Source organism: Delphinapterus leucas, chromosome 6, assembly GCF_059928025.1.
Source record: "Delphinapterus leucas isolate spDelLeu-1000000601 "Yukka" chromosome 6, BTC_Dleu_Yukka2, whole genome shotgun sequence".
In the NCBI taxonomy this organism is placed as follows: Eukaryota; Metazoa; Chordata; class Mammalia; order Artiodactyla; family Monodontidae; genus Delphinapterus; species Delphinapterus leucas.
The window spans coordinates 102,443,545-102,465,851 of NC_143134.1; the positions used below are offsets into that span (position 1 = coordinate 102,443,545).

At 37.9% G+C, this 22,307-nt stretch overlaps 1 protein-coding gene across 1 annotated transcript in view; it reads left to right on the top strand.

Moving 5' to 3' along the window:
• The window catches only part of MUSK (muscle associated receptor tyrosine kinase), a 91,338-nt gene that overhangs the window by 19,713 nt on the left and 49,318 nt on the right, over positions 1–22,307 (top strand). The window contains exons 3-5 of the mRNA XM_022579076.3: positions 3,179–3,330; positions 7,833–7,960; positions 9,293–9,434. Coding sequence (XP_022434784.2) covers positions 3,179–3,330; positions 7,833–7,960; positions 9,293–9,434 — 422 coding nt within the window. The remainder of the gene's footprint in view (positions 1–3,178; positions 3,331–7,832; positions 7,961–9,292; positions 9,435–22,307) is intronic.

Consider the following 22,307-nt stretch of genomic DNA (forward strand, 5'->3'; position numbering starts at 1 on the left):
AATCTGAATAAACTATGACTTTAATTAATAATGTATCAATGGTGATTCATTACCTGTAACAAATGTACCATACTTACCTAAGATGTGGGAAACTGGATGTAGGGGGTATATGTGAATTCTCTATACTACCTTTCCAATTTTTCTATAAATCTAAAACAGTTCTGAAAAATTTCTCTTTGACATAAATCATAGCAATATGTTTTTGAATCTGTCTCCTAAGGCAAAAGAAATAAAAGCAAAAATAAACAAGTAGGACCTAATTAAACTTGAAAGCTTTTGCACAGCAAGGGAAAACACCAACGAAACAAAAAGACAAGCTACAGAATGGGAGAAGATATTTGCGAATGATATGACCGTAAGGGGCTAATATCCAAAATATATAAACAGCTCATACAACTCAGTATCAAAAAAAACCCAAACAACCCAATCAAAAAATGGGCAAAAGGCCTGAATAGACATCCTTCCAAAGAAGACATACAGATGGCCAACAGGCACACAAAAAGATGCTCAACATCACTAATTATTAGAAAAAACAACAGTAAGATATCACCTCACACCAGTCAGCTATCATAAGTTTACAAATAACAAATGTTCAAGAGGATGTGCAGAAAATGAAACCCTTGTACACTACTGGTGGGAATGTAAGTGGTGTGGCCTCTATGTAAAACAGTATGGAGGCTCCTCAAAAAGCTAAAAATAAAGTATTATATGATCCAGCAATTCCACTCTGGGGTATATATCCAGAAAAAATGACAACACTAATTTGAAAAGATATATGCACCCCAAATTCATAGCAGTAGTATTTACAATAGCCAAGATATGGAAGCAACCCATATGTCCGTAACAGATGAATGGGTAAAGAAGATGTGGTATATATTTAGAATGGAATCTTAGCCATAAAAAAGAATGCAATTCTGCCATTGGCAGCAGCATGTATGGACTTAGAGAATATTATGCTTAGTGAAATAAGTCAGATGGGGAACAACAAATACTGTATGATACCACCTACATATGGAATCTAAAAAGTAATACAAACGAATGTATATGCAAAACAGAAACAGATTCACATAGAAAACAAACTAGTGGTTACCAAAGGGGAGAGGGATGGGGGAGGGGCAAATTAGGCATATGGGATTAAGAGATACATACTATTATGTAGAAAATAGATGAGCAACAAGGATATATTGTACAGCACAGGGAATCATAGCCATTATCTTGTAATAACTTTTAATGGAGTATAATCTGTAAAAATACTGAATCACTATGCTATGTACACCTGAAACTAATATAATATTGTAAATCAAGTATACTTCGATAAAAAAGAACAATTTATATTTTGAAAATTATAAATACTTGTGTCCCTCACAATCTAAAAGCAATTTATGTACTTGAATTAAGCAGCAGTGATACAACAGATTATAAATCTTGGAAGTTTATATTTCACAGAGTGGCTGGACTCTTGGTCCACAAGCACATCTGTAAGATATTCCAATATTCATATTTTCCATGAAAACTTATACTTAGCAAAAAACAAAGCAAAAATTACATGAGAGTGACTATCATGGCTACCCTCAGTTATTTGATGTGATTTAATGAACTACCCAGTGATTATATTATCCTTAGTCACATTAGACCAAAAATTACTCTATCCCTTTTTTCCTCTTTAAGATCAGTGTGTGATGGGAGCCACCCATTGAATTATAAAAGTCAAAATTCCATTCCCTTTACAGGTTTTGTTTTCATGTCGTGTTAGTTTTTCCCATTTCTACTGTAACAAATTACCGCACACTTCGTGGCTTGAAACAACACAAATTTATTATCTCCCAGTTTCGGAGTTCAGAAGTCTGAAATAGGGCTCTTTGGGCGAAAATCCAGGTGTTGGCGGGGCTGCATGCTTTCTGGAGGCTCCAGAGGAAAGTCTGATTTCTTGCCTTCCCTAGCTTCTTGGAGCTGCCTGTGCTTCTTGGCCCCTTCCTGCATTTTCAAAGCCAGCAGCTGTGTCACTCCATACTCTGCCTCCACTGTCACCGCTCATCCTCTGATCCTCCTGCTTCCCTCTTCCATCTTTTAAGGACCCTAATGATTACATTGGGTCCCTCTGGATAATCCAGGATACTCTATTTTAAGATCCTTGACATCTGCAAAATCCCTTTTGCCATGTAAGGTAACATATTCACAGGTTCTGGGGATTCAGACATGGATCTTTGCTGGGGGTGGGGTGCTTTACTCTGCCTAATATACGGATTTAGCGTAAAGGATATTTGGTCATAAAACTCACTTTTAGGTTGACGCTTCCTCTCAAATTTCTTTCTTTTGTCCTAATTCCCTTCTCAACATTCACGCTGCACGTCATTTAGTGAGATAATATATGTAAAACCTGTATTTCTACAGTTTGAACCTTTTTTGCTTCCTTATGTATCCCAGGGAACTAGAACTGTGCCTGGCACTTGTTAGGCACTCAACAAACATTTGATTAATGAATGAACAAATAGTTAAGTGGTAGTTACTTCTATAAATATTTAACTCTTTCTTTTTTTTCCATTTTTTAAAATTGAGGTATAGTTGATTTACAATGTATTAGTTTCAGGTGTATAGCAAAGAGATTCGGTTCATATATACATACACACACACACACACACACACACACATACACACACATGCTCTTTTTCAGATTCTTTTCCCTTATAGGTTATTACAAGATATTGAATATATTTCCCTGTGCTATACAGCAGGTCCTTGCTGTTTATCTGTTTTATATACAGTAGTGAGTAACTGTTTATCCCTTTCTGCTAGTCGCACTTATGTGTGTGTGTGTGTGTGTTTTCATTATCTAGCTGCTACTTCCCAGTAAATATGGGGCAGAACTCATATCTTGGGTAATGATATACACTTCCCTAAATAAATAATTTTATGTTTGGTCTCATCAACAGACATCACCTTTTGAAGTTATTTTTGAAGGACTCAACACTGCTCTGATTATTGGAGCCTAGGAAAGATTAGAATATAATGTTAGCTTTCAATTCCCAAATAAGCTTATTCTGTTATTCAGAACTCAATCGAATTTCCTCTTACATTTAGTCTACTTCCTCCATTGGTAAGCCACCTGTGTGATCATTTAATCATAGCCAAAACATCACAGATGGGGCCCTAACCTGCCATAATGCTCTGCGACCCACAGGCTCTTTGACACCCGGTACAGCATTCGGGAGAACGGTCAGCTCTTCACCATCCTGAGCGTGGAAGACAGCGATGACGGCATTTACTGCTGCATAGCCAACAATGGCGTGGGAGGAGCTGCCGAGAGCTGTGGAGCTCTGCAAGTGAAGATGAGTGAGTAGGAAAGAGAATCATCCATTGATTTCAAAGCTGACTTGGTACATTTTGAAGCAGGTAGTAAATAGAGCCTCCCGCATACCTGTATGTTCAGGCAGCCAGACAAGTTCAAGTTCAAATCACAACCTTGAGACAGTCCCACACCTCTTATTCCTGCCATCAACCACCATCCTACAGGCAAGCCTCATTGTTCTCTACCGTCTCCCATTTTCATGCCTTTATATGTCTCTTTATTTGCGCCACCCTGACATCTTTCACCAGGAGCTTCCCTTTAGAATCTTTACTCCATACCTTCAAAACAGTTTCATGACAACCAAACGCCCTTTTAATCTAAAACCTCTTTGCAGACACTTCTTCTACCCTTTTGCCTTGTTTCAAACTTGATTTTCTTGAGCGACTTTTCAAACTTGAGTGACTTTTCTGCTTAAAGGGAGGCTATTTCGTCCCCACTTCATGTCAACAAGGTTAGCATGTACTGATGTTTCACTGTGGCTTTTAAGCCATTATATTTTGTATTCCTGGGCAAAACCTTCCCTCTCATGAGGGCTTTTGCCATTTTGACATTCTCTCTAACTCTATTCATCAAGTCAGCTACTCACTTCTAGGTCCTCTCCCATATTTCTCAAAGATTTTGATTCCAGATTTATTAAATTTCTATCCATTCCTACTCCTGCCATTATCCTAAGCGATTTCAACAGCCATGATTCAGAGCCACTGTCCACTTCATCCTATAGCTCGTTGACCTTCACAAGTCCAGTGATGTTTGCCTTAACTCTTTATCAGTCTACCCAATCTATGACCTTGTCACCCCCAGGAAATGGACTGTATTTCAAATCTTAAACCCCAGTAGGTCACATCCTGAACATGGACATTTCTATTTCCAGCTCTGTCCGATGAGGAACCTAGCTTCCCACACTCATGATTTGCCTCCAAACAGAAGGCACCAACTCCATCTGTCTCCTTCTCAGCTCAGCACAGAGTCTAACTCTCTCACACCCTTCCTCCCATTCCATACGATCACCATCATGGTCATGTCGACCCCCAATGGGCACTTCATCCAATTCTCTCTTCACTTTGTTCTCTGTCTTACCTAGTGTGGCATCATCTCGCAGCCCTTACCAGCATCCTCAAATCTCATGATCCCCTGTGCTATAGCACCTGCTGCTTGCAAACTCTTAACCTTGTAATGAAGTAACCTTTATTTTCTCCTCTCTGACATCACAGTACTGATGGGAAAAATCACAGAAACATGCATATTGGCACCATACAAAGCACGGTGGAATCCAGTTCCACCCGGAACGTTTATTATGAGTTTTTGTTGTGGATTTTATCACTATTTCTTACATCTTTTATCTTTCAGTTTTATTGTTATTGTTTTGCTGGAGGAAGTGGTTTGTTGCTTCTTTTCAGTGTGAGCACGTGAGATGTATTTCCTGAGCGTTTGTGTGGCTGAAAGTCTTTATTTTGTACTCCAATTGTTTCTCCTCATATTTCCTACATATCTATCTTGATATGCTACTTTTAGGAGATTTATTTGGCTTTTCCTTCTATATCATGAATTTGGTCTTCAGTATGACCATTCTGCTGTTCTGACCTTATATTCTGTACTTTGATCTTAAAAACCTGTATTTTTAAATTCTAGGTATTATTTTTTCCCTGACTGCTCCTTTTCTTCATAGCCAGCTTTATGTGTATGATGCAACATTCACTCATCTAAGGATACTATTAATGCATTTTTTTAAAGCATTTTCTTCTTTCACCTGCTTTATTTCTGTTTTCTTCAGGCTAAGTTTTTATTTTATTCTGATTCTCTTTCTTCATGTTCATGGTTGTTCTCACATGTCTGTTAATCTTTTATGTTGGATCACACCTATAAATGCTGTCCGAGATTAACTATAATAGGTATGTAGTGAGGCTAGTGGGACATCGTGGGGAAGCTGATCTGGGGGTTCTGAGGGTAAAGAGCTTGGGAGGTACCCACAAGCAGGCTTTCTTTCAGCATGTGGGGCAGTAAGAACACCAGGTAAGGAAGTTGGGATGTTCTCTTTTGCTGAAGAGTGAAGGTGTGATTCCAAAGACAGAGTACATTTAAGTACTTCACTACTTTGTGGTACTACTTTTCCTTTGAATACTGCTTATATTTTTCTGGCACTAAATGTTCTTGATTTTGGTTCTATCCTAAATCCTCTTTTTTTCTTCTCTCCTCTTCTTTTCTCCACTCTCTCCTTAGGAAAGCTCACCCATTCAGGTGGCTATACACTAGTGTGGCCATCCCAACTGTTAAAATTTTGGGAGGCTTCCACACTGCTTGCTAAAGAGCTGTTTCCTGAGACCCTCGAGGTCCCCACCCCCATCGCTACTCCAACTACCCTCAGACCTCCTTCGGGAGTTCCCTCCCCCAGATTCCTTATGGTCCAACAACTAAGGGTTCAGTCTTGGCGTAGCAGGACACTTCCAGCATCCCACTTCAACAGGATGACCAGTTCTGATTAGTCAGTGCTCATGGCTCCACCTGAATCATGCTCCCTTAGGGTGGGGAATCCATGACTCCACGTCAATACTCAGTTCATTCCTAGTTTTCTTTATATTCAATTGCCCGCAAAGGTTCTCCTGACCTCTCACCAACAGATGACAAAGACATCTATTTCATTGAGAAGACAGGAGTTATTTGCTTTAAGCGAAGGTTTTCTGCCTAAGACATTATCTGTGACTCAGGTTTGCCATAGGGATCAGTTCAGGGAGCCCAATGGAAGGAATGAATAATACTCTCTTTGACTATATCACAGATGTATCAACTCGTAAGCTAAACTTTTGCCAATAGCTGTATGACAACTCAACTCACAATTGAGGTGCCTAGTCATTGTCTAAACATAGGTATTCACTGTCATTGATGAGAATGAGCATTGTCTGCTTTAGATCGCAGACAAAGTGACAACGTTGATATTTTTCTATAACATGTTTAAAGCCTATCTTGTATCTTTGCCACACTGCAGGGTCATACCACCTCTAAATGGCAATAAATAGCTAGATTAAAAATCAATAGACAGGGCTTCCCCGGTGGCGCAGTGGTTGAGAGTCCGCCTGCCGATGCAGGGGAGGCGGGTTCGTGCCCCGGTCCGGGAGGATCCCACGTGCCGCGGAGCGGCTGGGCCTGTGAGCCATGGCCACTGAGCCTGCGCGTCCGGAGCCTGTGCTCTGCAACGGGAGAGGCCGCAGCGGTGAGAGGCCCGCGTACCGCAAAAAAAAAAAAAAAAAAAAAAAAAAATCAATAGACCATGCAGTCTTTGCAAATATCACTTATAACCACCACCAAACCATGTCCCTCCAACACACACACACAATTGAAGTAGAAGGGCAAAAATCCTTATTTCCTGCTCTTCTATGTCCAAGTAACAAATTGATTATGGCACATGACCCGAAAAAAATTAAATGCATCTATTTCTCAGCAGTCTCTCCTGCCAAGACAGTCTTCTTCTGCTTTGTATCTGTAACATAAGATTCCTTAGGAAATAAATGTAGTTTTCATTATTTTATGAATGTTTCAAATAGTAAAATAACTGGTATCCTGAACTTGTCAGTACTTCTATGCAATAGATTTAATAACATCTTCCTCTGAAAGCTCAATGTTGGAGAATAAAAATTAACTGACATAAACTATTTCTTCTGAAAAAATTAATTTAGGAGTGTTTCACGGAACACGATACACAAGTTGGCTTTGCAGAGTAGGGTTACTCTGAATTGTATTACAGAATTTCTCTGATTACAAGTATAGTAACATTTGATTTATTTTCTAGAGGATAAATGTATCTAATTTTTAATCATCAAACTTAATAGTCAAATTAAGATGGAAACCAAAGGGAAAGTAGGTCATAACTCAGAATTATACAAATAAAACTTATATCAAAACTTTACTTTCATATGTTCTCATGTCTGTTGCTATGAATTACGTAATGTTGAATTGTTATCAGTTTATTTATTTTTATTTTTATTTTTATTTTTTTGCGGTACACGGGCCTCTCACCGTTGTGGCCTCTCCTGCTGTGGAGCAGAGGCTCTGGACACGCAGGCTCAGCGGCCATGGCTCACGGGCCCAGCCGCTCCACGGCATGTGGGATTCTCCTGGACCGGGGCACGAACCCGTGTCCCCTGCATCGGCAGGCGGACTCTCAACCACTGCGCCACCAGGGAAGCCCCTATCAGTTTATTTTAATCAACTTTTTATTAACTATTTTAAAAGTGCAGAATACTATGATAATTATAAACTCCTAATATGTTTTATGAACTGATTTTTCAAATAAGATAAAACAGAGATAGCCTAAATTTTCAAAAATGATTTCTGTTTGATAGCCACTAAAAACATGTCTTAGCATTTGGTGAATTCTGTATTATAATAAGCCTAAGAATATTTTTAATGTATATTTATAATTAAACAAACTTAGAAACTCTAAGTTTAATAAAGCCATATTGCTTTTTAATTTTTAACCTTCATTTCCCTTTAGAACCTAAAATAACTCGTCCTCCCATAAACGTAAAAATAATAGAAGGATTAAAGGCAGTTCTACCATGTACTACAATGGGCAATCCGAAACCATCAGTGTCGTGGATCAAGGGGGACAGTGCTCTCAGGGTAAGTGATTGTTACGTTAAAACATGTATATACAACACATTGTCAAATACAACAATCCTTTGCAAACTCAGTCGCACACTTATAAACTTAGTATAAACTTTTTTCCAGGTACAACATTTAACCAAACTTTAATATTTCTGTTCCCATATATGCAAATTGTAAGGCATTCCAGTTGGGGCTGAGTAGGGGAAAAAAGACATAGGAACCAGTAGTGTTAAGGATGATAAAGGAGGCAAAGCAGAGCAAAGCCACAGTCTTTTTTGTTGGTTGGTATTTGAATCATTTATTTTTCAACATTGAATCTTTGAGACTCATGAGATTTAAAAAATGGAACTAAGCTCCAAGCTTTAGACCTGACAAATCGTTTCTGGGAGGAGAGAGAGAAATAAGGTTTGGAAGAAAAGGAATGAGAACATTCTGGAGTGAAGCTAGAGCATCAAGACTGGTGAACAAACCACCTTGACAACAACCTCAATCACATACAGTAGTCAAACTTGAAATGCAGTATTCACACGCTTATTTTGTACTGCTTTGTATCTTATACCTACATTTATTGATAAATTACTATACTGCATCACCATCGTCTCTTTCCATCCTTGTATAAACTACCAACTGTGAACTCAGTGAGGTCAAAGACATTATGTTTTTCATATTACTGTACTCAGAGTATTCCATGGGGAATACATAGGTGTTGATATATGTCAATTAATTGAAATAAAACATAATATCAATTAGCTTTGTTTTATTTAAAATAAAACAAATAATTTTCATTTTTTATGGTAATCTATATAATTCTCTGGCTTTCCTTTTGTTATATTTTCTACAATAAAAGCAGGGGGTGGCTCTATATGAATTTAGAGTTCCCAGAGAGAAGATAGATGTAACATTTTAACTATAAAGACCAATTTTTGTATTATCTGTAGAATTTTCGAACTTTTCAAAGGACATATATTCCCCTAAGGATACCATATAGGCAGTAAGCATGGCTGTTAAAAGCAATGCTTTTAATCAAACAGACCTGGATGTGACATTTTTAGATATCAAAGAAACTCCTAAAATAAGGCTTGTTGATGTAGGACATCCAATAAGCCTTGGGGTCCTCATGTAATGAAAGAAAATAAAAATAACTATATCTTATGGCATTGTTATTAAAATTAATTTTGGTAATCTTATACTATCTCATTTATTATTGTATGTTACCCATAATAAATGCCAAATAAATGTTAAAATAATATTTTTGATAAGAATGATAGTGATGACTAGATGAAATATAGCAAATGTGTCCTTGACAGACCTATGGCCATTTTTAATTCATGTCCCTGTCCCTGGCAGGAAAACTCCCGCACTGCGGTTCTTGAATCCGGGAGTTTAAGGATTCATAATGTGCAAAAGGAAGATGCAGGACATTATCGATGTGTGGCAAAAAACAGCCTCGGGACGGCATATTCCAAGTTGGCGAAGCTGGAAGTTGAGGGTAAGGAGCTGCGTTCCTTCCCATTACAGTGCTAGCGGAGGGCCTCACGCTCTACTGTGAAGCATTTCAGCTTGCAAAACAGAGAGGCAGTAGGTAGTTCATTTCCCTCATTTATTCCAGATATTAGACCGTTAGGTCAACACTCAAAAATTTGAAACGAGAAAAAAAACATTCCTTTGTATAACAGGTCATATTCCATCTATAGACCATCAATTAACCAAAACCGACTAAAGTCACTATAATACTAAAACGATAGGATATCATTTCAGAACGTCTTCTTGGCTTGGACAATTCTCCCTTGTTTATAAATTTGAAGATATTCATTTTATCTTTTTTCGGCATAAAAGACGTGTCTTAAAAATGTATGAAAAAGAAAAGAAAAAAAGTAACTTCTGGGCTTCCCTGGTGGCGCAGTGGTTGGGAGTCCGCCTGCCGATGCAGGGGACGCGGGTTCATGCCCCGGTCCGGGAGGATCCCACGTGCCGCGGAGCGGCTGGGCCCGTGGGCCATGCCCGCTGAGCCTGCGCGTCCAGAGCCTGTGCTCCGCGGCGGGAGAGGCCACGGAAGTGAGAGGCCCGCGTACCGCAAAAAAAAAAAAAAAAAAAAAAAGTAACTTCTTTCCAATTGTATTGTCACAAAGAGTTGAGAAAAATATAATACTGGCTCAAAATGTATAACCCCCAATGGTCCTACTTCTATGAGTTACATTGTCAAAATATTTTCCATTTTTTAAAGTGTTCCTTTAAAGTCAATTAATCCAACAACTGGTTGTGAAATATCTTCACTGAGAAATCAGAATCCAGGTCGAGCTAGGGATTCTATCCATTTGGTCCTCAGCTCCTTCTTGACCTAAAATAATAACATATTTTGCTTAAAAATAGAAACTACCAGCATGCCTATACGAGGTGAGTAAACTGAGTACAAAACTCTTCCCAGCTCCTCCTGTTACAGGTCTTAGAATTAACCTCTCTGGCTCTCAGTTTTCTTATCTGCAAAGTGGGGTTTGTTGTGAGTATTCAATGAGATAAGTTACTGGTAGTATTTAGCAGAGTGTCTGACGCTTTGTAAAACTCAGTAAATGTTGACTATAAGAGTTATCACTTCCTTTTCTGTTATCTGATTGATAAAGTGATTATCACACACTGGCACAAATTATAGTTCAGCTGGGGAAGACTTCACAGCTTCCCCATAGCTTACTTTGATGTCACCCTTCTCTTAGGCCAAAATCGAGCCTTTCCTACATTTCTTCCTTCTCAATCATACAGTTTTCTATTAGCTCCTTTAAGATTATCTTTATTTCCTAGATAGATCTTCTTCTCACTGCTTTAATGATCTCATTTCAATTAACTGTTCATGGAAAGGAATGAGGTTGGAGGGAATAGTGGTTGTCAGATGTAAAAAGAATATATTTTTCGCACAGCTGCTAGAATTTAATATCTTTTAAAGTATCAGTGCTATTTCAAGCTCAGAATGCAACAACCACCTGATGTAACTTATTGAGTGAAAATTAAATAAACATACAAACACACTCAGTCCCACTTTCAGACACAGTGAATGTCTGCCTAGATCCAGTGTTTCCTTGAACTATAATTGGAGGGATACAGAACCAATGTTATCCATTTGTGTACAATATCATAAATATTTCCCTCTTCAAGGTATGAAATATGAGCCCACTGAATTATAACATCAAATACTGATTGTTTAGGTTACTGTCTTCAAAGCTATTGAAACCATTTGGTTTAGCTTTGGCCTAGAGAAAATTATCACAGATCTCATTAGTTGGAGTTCAATTACACAGTTTGGTCTTGCCTTGCCATTTAGTTTTGTATCATGCCTATCAGTAAAACTGAACACTCTCCTTTCTTCCAAACACTGAAACGATCATGTACATTGTGTTAGTAATTAATATATGCTAGAGATTTTATTAAACTTGCTAGTACTGAGAGCTCATAATATCATTTAAAGTTACTCTACCAGTAGGTAAGATGCTCATTTTAGCACACATGTCTATTTCTACTCCATTCTAATCCTTATTAGTCAATAGACACGAAAATATGTGACATGCTTAGCACAGCTGCTGGTATATAATATGCATTTAGTAAATGGTATCAACTATAATTATTACTATTAGAAGATAAATTTTGCAGAAAATCTGCTTTGGCTATTGAAGCTCTGAAAAATTGACTTCCACCTAAAGAAATAGTGGAGGCATGTCCACAAGATATAATGCAAACATGACCTATTTTAAAGGAAGGGCCAATTCAACCAACAACTCAGAGCAGGTGAAAAAGCAACTAAAAAGTCACTGGAAGAATCCCAATGTGCCTTCAAATGCCTGCTGTCTTGGCAATGGTGAGGGCTAAAGATGAAGCTGGCCATGGTCAGTTAGGACAGATGCGCATTTGCTATGTATTATATCGTTAACTCTGCAAATTAGTTTGAGCAAATCAGAATGAGAGCCCTGTAAGTGCTTGTTGATGTGGGGCTACATTGAGGGCAAATAGGTATGTCAGGGAAAGATATGGTTTGTCTGCCATTGTGAGCTTCTAATGAGGTTAAGCATGCCAGGTTATGGATTTAGTACTGTGTGTTTGCTAAATCCTAGCAGCCATAACAAACATGAAAGAAACACCCTTGGACACAGAAGTAAAGCTAGCTCCCTTTCTAGATTGCCATCCTCAGGCCTCCGGGTCTCTGGAATGGCAATGTAAAGATATTCTACCCTGACGCCTTGCCTTAAAAGATTCAAACAGTGGCATGCAAAATTAGTGATGGAACCGTCTAACTCAACCATGACCAAACATGGATGTTTTTTGAAAAGGATGAGCAACGGGATGGCTAACATTTTAAAATCCTAAATGCTTTACACGTATTATTTTATTTTAATTTTCACTAACAGTCACTGAGGAACGGCCTATAATTGTACCATTTTAGGAAACCGAGGAACACAGAGGATAACTAATTCACTCAAGGCTGCACAGATAGAGGCACCTAAGAAATGGGGTAACACTGAATACTGTCTGCTCTATTAAAAAACGAGAGAATCATGTGTGACATTGTCAAGAGTGATGTCAGAATGGGGATGGGGAAGAAGCCAGAATTCTGTGAATGAAGGAGAACAGGAACTGAAAAAAAGAGAGACAGTGTAGGCAGACAATTTTTTTCGATAAATTTGGCAGAGAAAAGGGATGAGTCAAAAAAGTTAGCAGTAGTTGGAGGCATCTTTGGCACATAGGAAGCGTGGTTTTGCACGATTTCTCTTTTTAAAAGATTGAAACGTTTAAGAAAAAACATGGACAGTGTTAAAATATTAACGAGAAGGAACCCAGAGAGAAGGAAAATTTGAATATACAGGAGAGAGGTGGAATGTTCAAAGGACTGTGGTGCTTGGGAAGGCAAAAGAGATGTATTCAGCAATAAACTTTATATAGGGGGTGACCGCATGTCCCAGTTTGCCCAGGACAGTTCTGGTTTACACCTGTTGTCCTGGAATAATTATTAATAGAGTCCTTCTTTTACTTTCAAAAATATCCCAGCTTCAGTGGTCAATTATATGATTACTCAGACAGGAAGAAGAAACTTCCTTCCTCGCAATAGGAAGAAGGAGAAAAGAGGTGTATGCCAGTGTAAATGAGTTCATAAGTTGGGCAGATGGAATTTGAGAAAGCTCTGTTCTGATGGGCTCTATTTCCTCTCGGAAGTAGGAAGTAAGGTTATCTTCTGAAAATACTTCTGTAAAGGGGGGCAGCGGGATGAGGAGAGCGGAAAGGTTTTAAAATAGCTGTGGGGAATGGGGGAGATGACTCACAGGGAAACTAGGCTTGCTGGGGAACGTTCAGATTTTAGCAGAGAACAGGACTATGAATACAGAGTGGCATCAATTTTCTTCATTGCAGGTTTTCCTGCAGGCTTGCTCAGCAGTACAGGTATAAGTTGGAATAAGTAGAAAGCCAAATCCAAAGGCCAGATATAAGCATTGGAGTTTTGCCAGGAAAGAAAAGAGGGCAAAGGATTTGTGAATATTGGAAGAGAATGCTCGAAATGATGACTCATGGAACCTTTAGGTACTAAATACACAAACCCGGGGTTACACACTTAGAACTCCAGCAAACACGGCCAACAAGATAATATGAAAATCTTCCTACTACAAACAGCCAGAAATGCCGGGTTAGTTGTACAACTCATACGGAAAAAATGGAAATATTCAGAAGTCAGGAATGAATAGGAATTGGAAAAGCAGAGCAGTGAGGTCATGAGCTGGTTGGGCACTGTCCTTCACGTAATGAGACAAGTGCCCACTTCTATAATGTAGAAGATTGGTTTTAAGGCTCTTAAAGGGAAAAAGTCAAGGTCTTGGGTCCCTGTGAAGTGGAAGTTAGCGCTGATACCCTCGTATAAAGCTGAGAACCACTGAAGTGAAAAGATAGGCCAGAAAAATGCTACCCGTTGGCATAGAAAGACAACACAGAGGCTTGTCTTTCTCTTCATAAGAATAGCCAATATTCATTCTTCATAAGAATGAATAGCCAACACTCAGGACTGTATCTCAATTAGATTTAATTCATGCTGCCAGCACAGCCAGTCAGGGAATCCCCAGTTGGAGAAATTAACATAAAAGTTAGTCCCAGGTCTTCCAAAAAAGACATAGAGATGGCCAACAGGCACATGAAAAGATGCTCAGTATTGCTAATTAATAGAGAAATGCAAATCAAAACCAAAATGAGGTATCACTTCATACTGGTCAGGATGTCTATTATCAGAAAGTCTATAAATAATAAATTAGAGAGGGTGTGGAGAAAAGGGAGCCCTCCTACACTGTTGGTGGGAATGTAAATTTATACAGCCACTATGGAAGACAGTATGAAGGTTCCTTAAAAAACTAAAAATAGAGCTACCATATGATCCAGCAATCCCATTCCTGGGCATATATCCAGAAAAAATGAAAACTGTAATTCAAAAAGATGCATGCATCCCAATGCAGCACTATTTACAATAGCCAAGACATGGAAACAACCCAAGTGCCCATAAACAAATGACTGGCTTAAGAAGATGTGGTATATATAAAATGGAACAGTACCTGGCTATAAAAAAAGTGAAATATTGTCATTTGCAGCAACATGCATGGGCCTAGATGATATTATACTTAGTGAAGTAAATCATTCAGAGAAAGACAAATATGTGGAAAGACATATGTGGAATCTAAAAAATAATACAAATCAATCTACATACACAACAGAAACAGATTCGCAGACACAGAAAACAAACTTATGGTTACCAAAAAGGAGAGGGAGAGAGGGAGGGACAAATTAGGAATATGGGATTAACAGATACAAAAAAATACATAAAATAGATAAGCAACAAGGATTCACTGTATAGCACAAGGAATTATATTAAATATCTTGTAATAACCTGTAATGAAATATAATCTGAAAAAAAAGCTGAATCACTTTGCTGTACACCTGAAACTAATACAATATTTTAAATAAACCATACTTTAAAAGAAAAATTTTTTAAATTAGTCCCTGGTCAAAAATTTAACAACAAAAAAGCTGAAAAAAGAAACACCTTACACAGGTTACATAGGGTTTTCATAGGTAAAGTCACACTGAGGATGCGTTCACAGTACAAAATTATCACATCCACAGGAAACAACCCGCCTTGAGTGAGAATTAGCTGACACAATATACAAAGTGATTTAAACCCCAGGAAATTCGATTAACAGCACAATATAATAGATACTCTAAAATAAATACGTTTAAACTAAAGACACAAAAGGAGGAATAACAAAAAAGTAAAATACATTAGGAAGAAGAAAGACAGTTCTGATAAAGAATTAAATATAATTTTAACAAATGAAAAAGATAATGGTTAAAATTAAAATTCAGTGGTTGAATAATGGTATATTAGAGATAAAGAGATAATTCACACATTAGAAGTCAGTTCTTCAGAATTAAGAATTCAGTGCAGAGAGATGGGAAAGATGAAATTGAATTTAAGAAATAATTAAGGATAAAAAAAGAAATAATTAAGGATATAAATTATAGAAAGAGAGAATAGAGAAACATAAGAGAAGCTATACTCAAAAGCATGATGCCTGAGAACTTGCCAAAACTGATGAAAACTTAAATCTTCAAGTACGAGATGTACACCAAGTCCCAATAGTAAAAATAAAGAGCAGATATAGAAATATTTGCACACCCAGACACATTATAATGAACCAAATACATAATGAACCAAAGACAAAAAGGTGATGTTAATTATTAAAGGAAAGACAGATTACTTACAAAGAACATCAATTAGAATAACAACAATAGACAGGGTGTGGGAAACCAGCACTTGCAATTATTCTTATAATTTGGTGTAGCCTAGTGGATATGTTTTTTGGTTTTTGTTTTTAATAACCATCAAACTTTAAAATGTGTATAGATTTGTCTCAATAATTTAACTTCTAAAAATTTATCTAAGGGAATTCTTTACAGAAGTATATACTCAAGATTATCACAAAGTTGTTTATAATAGTAAAGTTTTTTAAATAATTTAAATTTGCATCAATAGGAGACTGACATAATATGTGATGAAATTCCGTGTGACCATTAGAAAGGATGAGATCGATCTATATGTATTAATTTCTAAGACTTTCCACCATATATGTGACTTGGGTCTGTTTCCTGTCTCTGAATCTCATTTTCCTCATCTCTAAAACAGGGGTAAAAATAGGACCTACCTCTTAGGTTTTTGCAATGATTACATGAATTAATACTGGCACACAGTAAGCACAATATATTTGCTGTTTTTATTAGTAGTAATTTAATTAATACTTACATAGTTCTTACCATGTGCAAGGCAATATCCTATTTCTTTAGAAATATTAACCCATTAGAAATATTAATGTGTTCATAAGTGAAAAAGTAAGTTAAAGAACAGTATGTTATATATTATACACTGGAGTATAAACGCCAAATTGTTAATAGTCATCATCTCTGCATATAGAATTACGTGGGGGGGTTGGTAACCTTCCATCATATACTTTATATAGCTTTATACTTTCTGAACTTTTATAAAGAGACCTTTATAATGAAGAAGAATTAATGCTTGTATTTATGCTTTGGAAAAAATGACTTCTTCCAAATATTATACTATTTTAATAAAGTGACATCAACCTTTCTGTTCATTGGTTTTACATATTATTTTTGTAGCTCTGTTGCTCCTTTCTGCTCTAGAACAAACTCAGGGATGGGAAAAGTTTTGTCAAAGGCAATCGATCCCTATGTTGATTAGATATTCACAACTCTTGCCTATTGGCTGAAGAATGTTCAGGGTGGGATCATGATAAACAGAACACGGAAGCTGCCATTTCCTTAGGGAGGGAATTAACCCGTAAAGACAGTAAGTTGAGGAAGTAAGGGAGCCACTTAGATGGAGTGGGAAGTGAAAAGGTTCAGAGAGTGGCGGCTACTGGTGAATTCTCTCCTCGTTTGACTCTTCTTTCTGGATTATGGGCAGAAACCTGGAATTTATGACTCTGTAGTAGCTTGGAGGATCCAAACTAAAATTCCATACGGGTTCTGATTTCTCAATGAATATTTTCTACACTTGTTTAGGTGTTATTGACTCATAAAGTAAATTAACAGAAAGTTCACATAGAAAAGTGAAGCACTCCTGGGTGAGAACTATATAGCTATACTGATTTGCCATTGGCAGGGAAGTCTCTGGTTTCCCAAATTCCATAGTCACCTGGGATGCAGAAAAGAGCTGTCAGTCTCACAACGATGGAGGCTCTCCCTCTGGAAATGTTAACCCCTCTCTCGGGTACCTCTGTGACAGTGGGCTTTAGGATAGGCCTCATGGCAGGATAAATGAGGGCCAGAGAAATCTGTATGTCATATTGCATAGAAAATTTCATTTTCTAAATGTTCATTTTTAAATATTTTACCATATTTGGAGTGAATCTCACAGTCATTGGTTTCTTACAACAAGCATTGGCTAATTTTTTGTTTCTTTATTATGCATTTTAATATATCTGAAATTGAGATTTGTCTTACCCAGCTTAAAGGCAATCATACCTTGTTTGTGGCTTCTGCCCCCTAGCTAAGATGGTTCCTTAGCTGTCTCCAGATATGAGAATGAATATACAGTTATAAAACAAAGATAAATCAATCATATTGGCTCAGAAAGATTTCCTTATATTTAACTAGAAATGTTCCTTCTGTTTGAGATCATTTCTTTTAATTAGTTCCTTACAGAGGTAAAACCATCATTTTCAGTAGCATAATCTATGTAGTCTCCCCTCCCCCCACCAGCCCTGAACAATGATACTCGCTGCATTAGTTTTGGTTGAAGAGAGACAAAGTGACTTCTCAGGGACCTATGGAAGGAATTCTCTTCTAAGTCAAGGGACAGTGTTGTCTCTTTCTCCAATCTACTTCATGTTCTACCTTAGGCATGTGCACATCCAAAGAATGATCCCTACTGTTTCTCCTACGTGTCTTTAATGGAAACAGTTTTCTCCTGAGTACTCGGAAGTACTCAGTACTCCAGAGTACTCAGTGGCAGGGCGATACCACCATGGATTGTGATGATCTGAGTGGTAGAGCTGAAGTTTTCAAGGAGAGGCTGCCATCAGGGGAGGCTTTGAATGACCTCTGAAGTACCAGATTCTTATTTTACTTTTCCAATTTTGACGAGAGGGATATTCTCCCTTAAAAAATGTTTCATAAACACTACACCACAGAAATTAAACACTTCTAATACGATAATGTAATTAGTCTTTTTATAGCCAGAAAGAACATGGTTCTGAGTTTTTTAATCATTGGAAAGGATCCATTAAAAAAAACTACAAATATCTAATTTTCTTATATTTCTCTTCTATTCTTACATATTTCCCTTACACTTCCCTTATATCCTTTGCCTTAATTATTAATGAAATGATTTATTTATTTGGAGCTGAGGGCGGATCTTATACATTCTGCGAATATCACATTCAGACGAGTCCTGCTTTGTGTATAGAAACTGGTTGAGTGTAGAATACTTGAGACCCAAATTAAAACAGATGGATGTTGGAATGGATTGGGCTCCCTGCTAATTGCATTTTCTATTATTGCCTTGTTTCCTCTTGGAGCTTTAAGCCATTAAGGAAAAGATTAGGCAGAAGGGAGGCTAGAACCAAGGGTTCTCAGTCAGTGATGACCAGTGGAAAGAGGTGGCTCGGCATAGTATAAAGTTGCAAATGAGAGCCCTAGAAGCAGACCGAGAAGAGAACAGAACCCTTCTACACAGAGGGCTATAGAGGGTTACGTAGAGGCTCCTCTAACATTTAAACAACTCCTTATTTGCAGGGGGCCCCCAAAAGAGACCCATGTCCCCACACTTGGGAGAGGCATTTTGGGGAGTGAGGAGGAGGGAAGGTGAGCCATTTGGCAAACCTGATCGGCTCCAGGGCAAGAGTTTCCCAACACTGAACAGGGCACTTTATTGCTGTCAGTCCCTTTCTCGGCAATCTGAAAAGCTTCACCATGTATCCTTAGGGATGATCTGGTCTATTGGAGGCTTTTGTTGTTGTTGAAGATTTTTGGCAAACATACGCAGTATATAAGTAGAACTCTAAAAGACCCAAACAAATACACACATAGGATGTCCCAGAGGCAAACGGCAAGAGATCAGGACTGTTTTCAAAAATGTTAGACTTCTGGCTGTCTTCTTTCCTAGAGATCAGACTTCCTTACTGCATCTAGAAATGTTTACATACATTTGATTTGCTTTTTCCTTTGTTTATGCTGCAGCTCTTAATATGACAAATGCCACAGAGAGAGGTATTTAAACCCCCAACGTGTGCTGTGCTCTCAGTGATTGCAGTCTTAATAAAATTTGCAGTGGCCTGTTCCCGGCATCAATTCTACCTGCCTGATGCCACTAACAGCTTTGATTTGCTGTCATGAGTACACTGTGCATTTAAAAACCAAAGAAAAGAAACAGGCATAAACCTTCAATAACCCAGGGGGCTATCATGGGGAAAATTAAATCTGCATGATTAATAGGGTGCATGCTATAAAAGAAGGGTTTGACCCATTGATTTCAACTTTAGGGGAGACTATGCTGCATTCTCATCTAGAAAGTTCTGTAGTGCTTTTGAGAAACAATGGTAAAGTGGTCCTTTAGTTGAAGAGTTGTCAGTAAAGTTCTCTAAGGACAAAAAAGTGTTATATAATGATTATGCACGGAACATATAATACTTCAAGGTGAAGAACAGTTAGGCCCTCTTTAATCGCTTTTAAGAAAAGAAAATGTGCTTCAAAGATTTGTCTTCAATTATTTAAGATAATCAAATTGATACAATGTTGACATTATATCGTTTGAAATGAAAAGTTCTTGGGACCTAAAATATGCATCCTCTAATTGGAGTAAGCTTTTATTTTCATTGTTTAGGTATTAAAATGAGATGTGCAAGTTCAAACATACATTCACCAAAAAAAGGAAAACTTCTTTCTCTTTAACGCATTAATTCGTCCAACAAAGATTCCTTGAGCGATACACCAGGCGCTGTATGAGACAGACAAGACCATGCCATCACTGGGCTTAATTTCAAAATGTAGCTATTTTGAATTATGCAAAGGTATCACAGAAAGCTGTCAGGACTCTATGGCAATATGGGATTCAAATAATACGTTCACCTGTTCCCTTCAGAGATCCAATATGTGACTTTCAAATTTTAATTAGTATATTTATTTCCACCAATGATAAACTATACAAGGCATGATTTTTGGAAGGAACTTAATGTACTGGCTAATAACATGGGCTCTAGATTTTTGAGAAAACTGCCTGGGCTCCAGAGACTAGAGTCAACTGCTGAAGTTCAAACCGTGGCTCCACCACTTACTACTTATGCTAACTTCAGGTGGGTTACTTCGTTTCTTAGTGCCTCAGTTTCCCTACCTGTAAAATAAGGTGAATAATACTTCCTATCTCATAAGTTGAAAAAGGATAAACCTCAATACCATGTTTAAAGCTCTTAGAAGAGTGCTTGGAACAGAGAAATCACTCAAATAATAGTTATCAATATTAGCTCTAGAACTAAAGTAACTTCAGTACAGTGAAAGCAACGACTTAAGCAACTGGAAAGACGTTTACAGCTCTTTACTCCACGTGTCATCTTTATCCCTGAGGTAGAAGCAATAAAGTTCAATGCAAAAACTAAATTTTTATTTAGAAAAGAGTTGATGTTTTATTAACTTTGGTTCTATCAGAAGAGTAACCATCGACTTTAAAATCTGAAATGAGCCCTAGAAGTTATAGCTCAATCCCTTAGTCTTCAGATAAGGAAATTTGAGACCAGAAAAATGATTACTTTGCCTAAGTTATCTAAGAGCTTGGATGTCTTAACCCCTAGACCAGGACATCTTTCATTACCCCATTCTTGAGTCTTTTCTTTTTCTATGTTTATGTCACATAGATCAGTACTCTGCCACTTACTAGTTAACGTGAGATTGGATAATTTAACCTCTGCAAGTCTATTTCCCCTTTGTGAAATGGGGGCAATATGACTTGGAACATAAAGTTCTTAAAAGGGGCTGAGATAGCATATATACAGTGTCTACGTGGTAGCTCTTCGATTAATACTGGCTGTTGTTGGTATTGTTGTCTGTTTTTTACATTGTTATGAAGCTGGATGACTTCTATCCAGAGAATATTGCTGGTTAGGCTTCTCAAATTTCATAAATAGAATGTCAACATTACCAACTGCTTCTCTTGCTTCCAAAGAACATAAATCTACCCTCAATCAGCAATGCTTTGTCCCAGCATTCTTGGTATTTGTTAGAGATTTTAACTTTGGTTTGGCCCCATTGTGACAAGTGATATAAGGATGCTTATCTAAGGAGCTGTATGAAGATGTGACTTTACCGGCAAACTAGAAATGGGCTGTTTAGAATCAAACTGTCCCCCACAAAAAAGTATAAAATCAGGAAAGTCGAGGCAACCTTAGTGCATACCCCAAGCTTACATCATATTTTATTCACTACAGAAATAGCTGTTTGCCAAAAATCTTGTTGAAAATATTGATCATTCCATCACTCACTGCTCTGCAAAACATCTTAAGTGAGAAATTGCTTTAAAAATTTAGTGCCGGGCTTCCCTGGTGGCGCAGTGGTTGAGAGTCCGCCTGCCGATGCAGGGGACACGGGTTCGTGCCCCGGTCCGGGAAGATCCCACATGCCGCGGAGTGGCTGGGCCCGTGAGCCATGGCCGCTGAGCCCGCGCGTCCGGAGCCTGTGCTCTGCAACGGGAGAGGCCACGGCAGTGAGAGGCCCCCGTACCGCAAAAAAAAAAAAAAAATTTAGTGTGTGGGAAGAAAACAATGGTCTCTCTTGAGACCATTTTGCACTCCTTCCTGTAGCGAGAGCTATGTACTTTATTTTCTTTTTTGCTCTAGCTTGCATGTATCTCAGAACTCAGTTTGAAGCTTAGTCATAGTATCTGTTACACTAAACCAACAAGAGGTCTCCTTTTCTTAAAACTAATGTGTTGTTATTTCATTTAATTTACTGTCACACCATTGATCAGACTCACTTCAAAATTCTCTATGAAGAGGGATGGAAATAACAAAGCTGATGGACTAATGGAACTCTTCCTCCAAGGTAGTGGTTTCCAGGCATCAGTGCACATCAGATCTTATTTAAAGGCATAGCTCTAGGTTGCATTCCCCAGGGATTCAGATCTGATGCGTCTCTGTTAAGGCCTTTTAACAATCTCCCAAATGATCTTTACATAGGTAGTCTATGAACTACACTTTGAGAAACATTGATGTAAAGATTTCTACCTGGAATGTCTTCATTCCAGATGAAGCTTAAAAATTTAAGAAGAAACTTAGCTTATTCACCA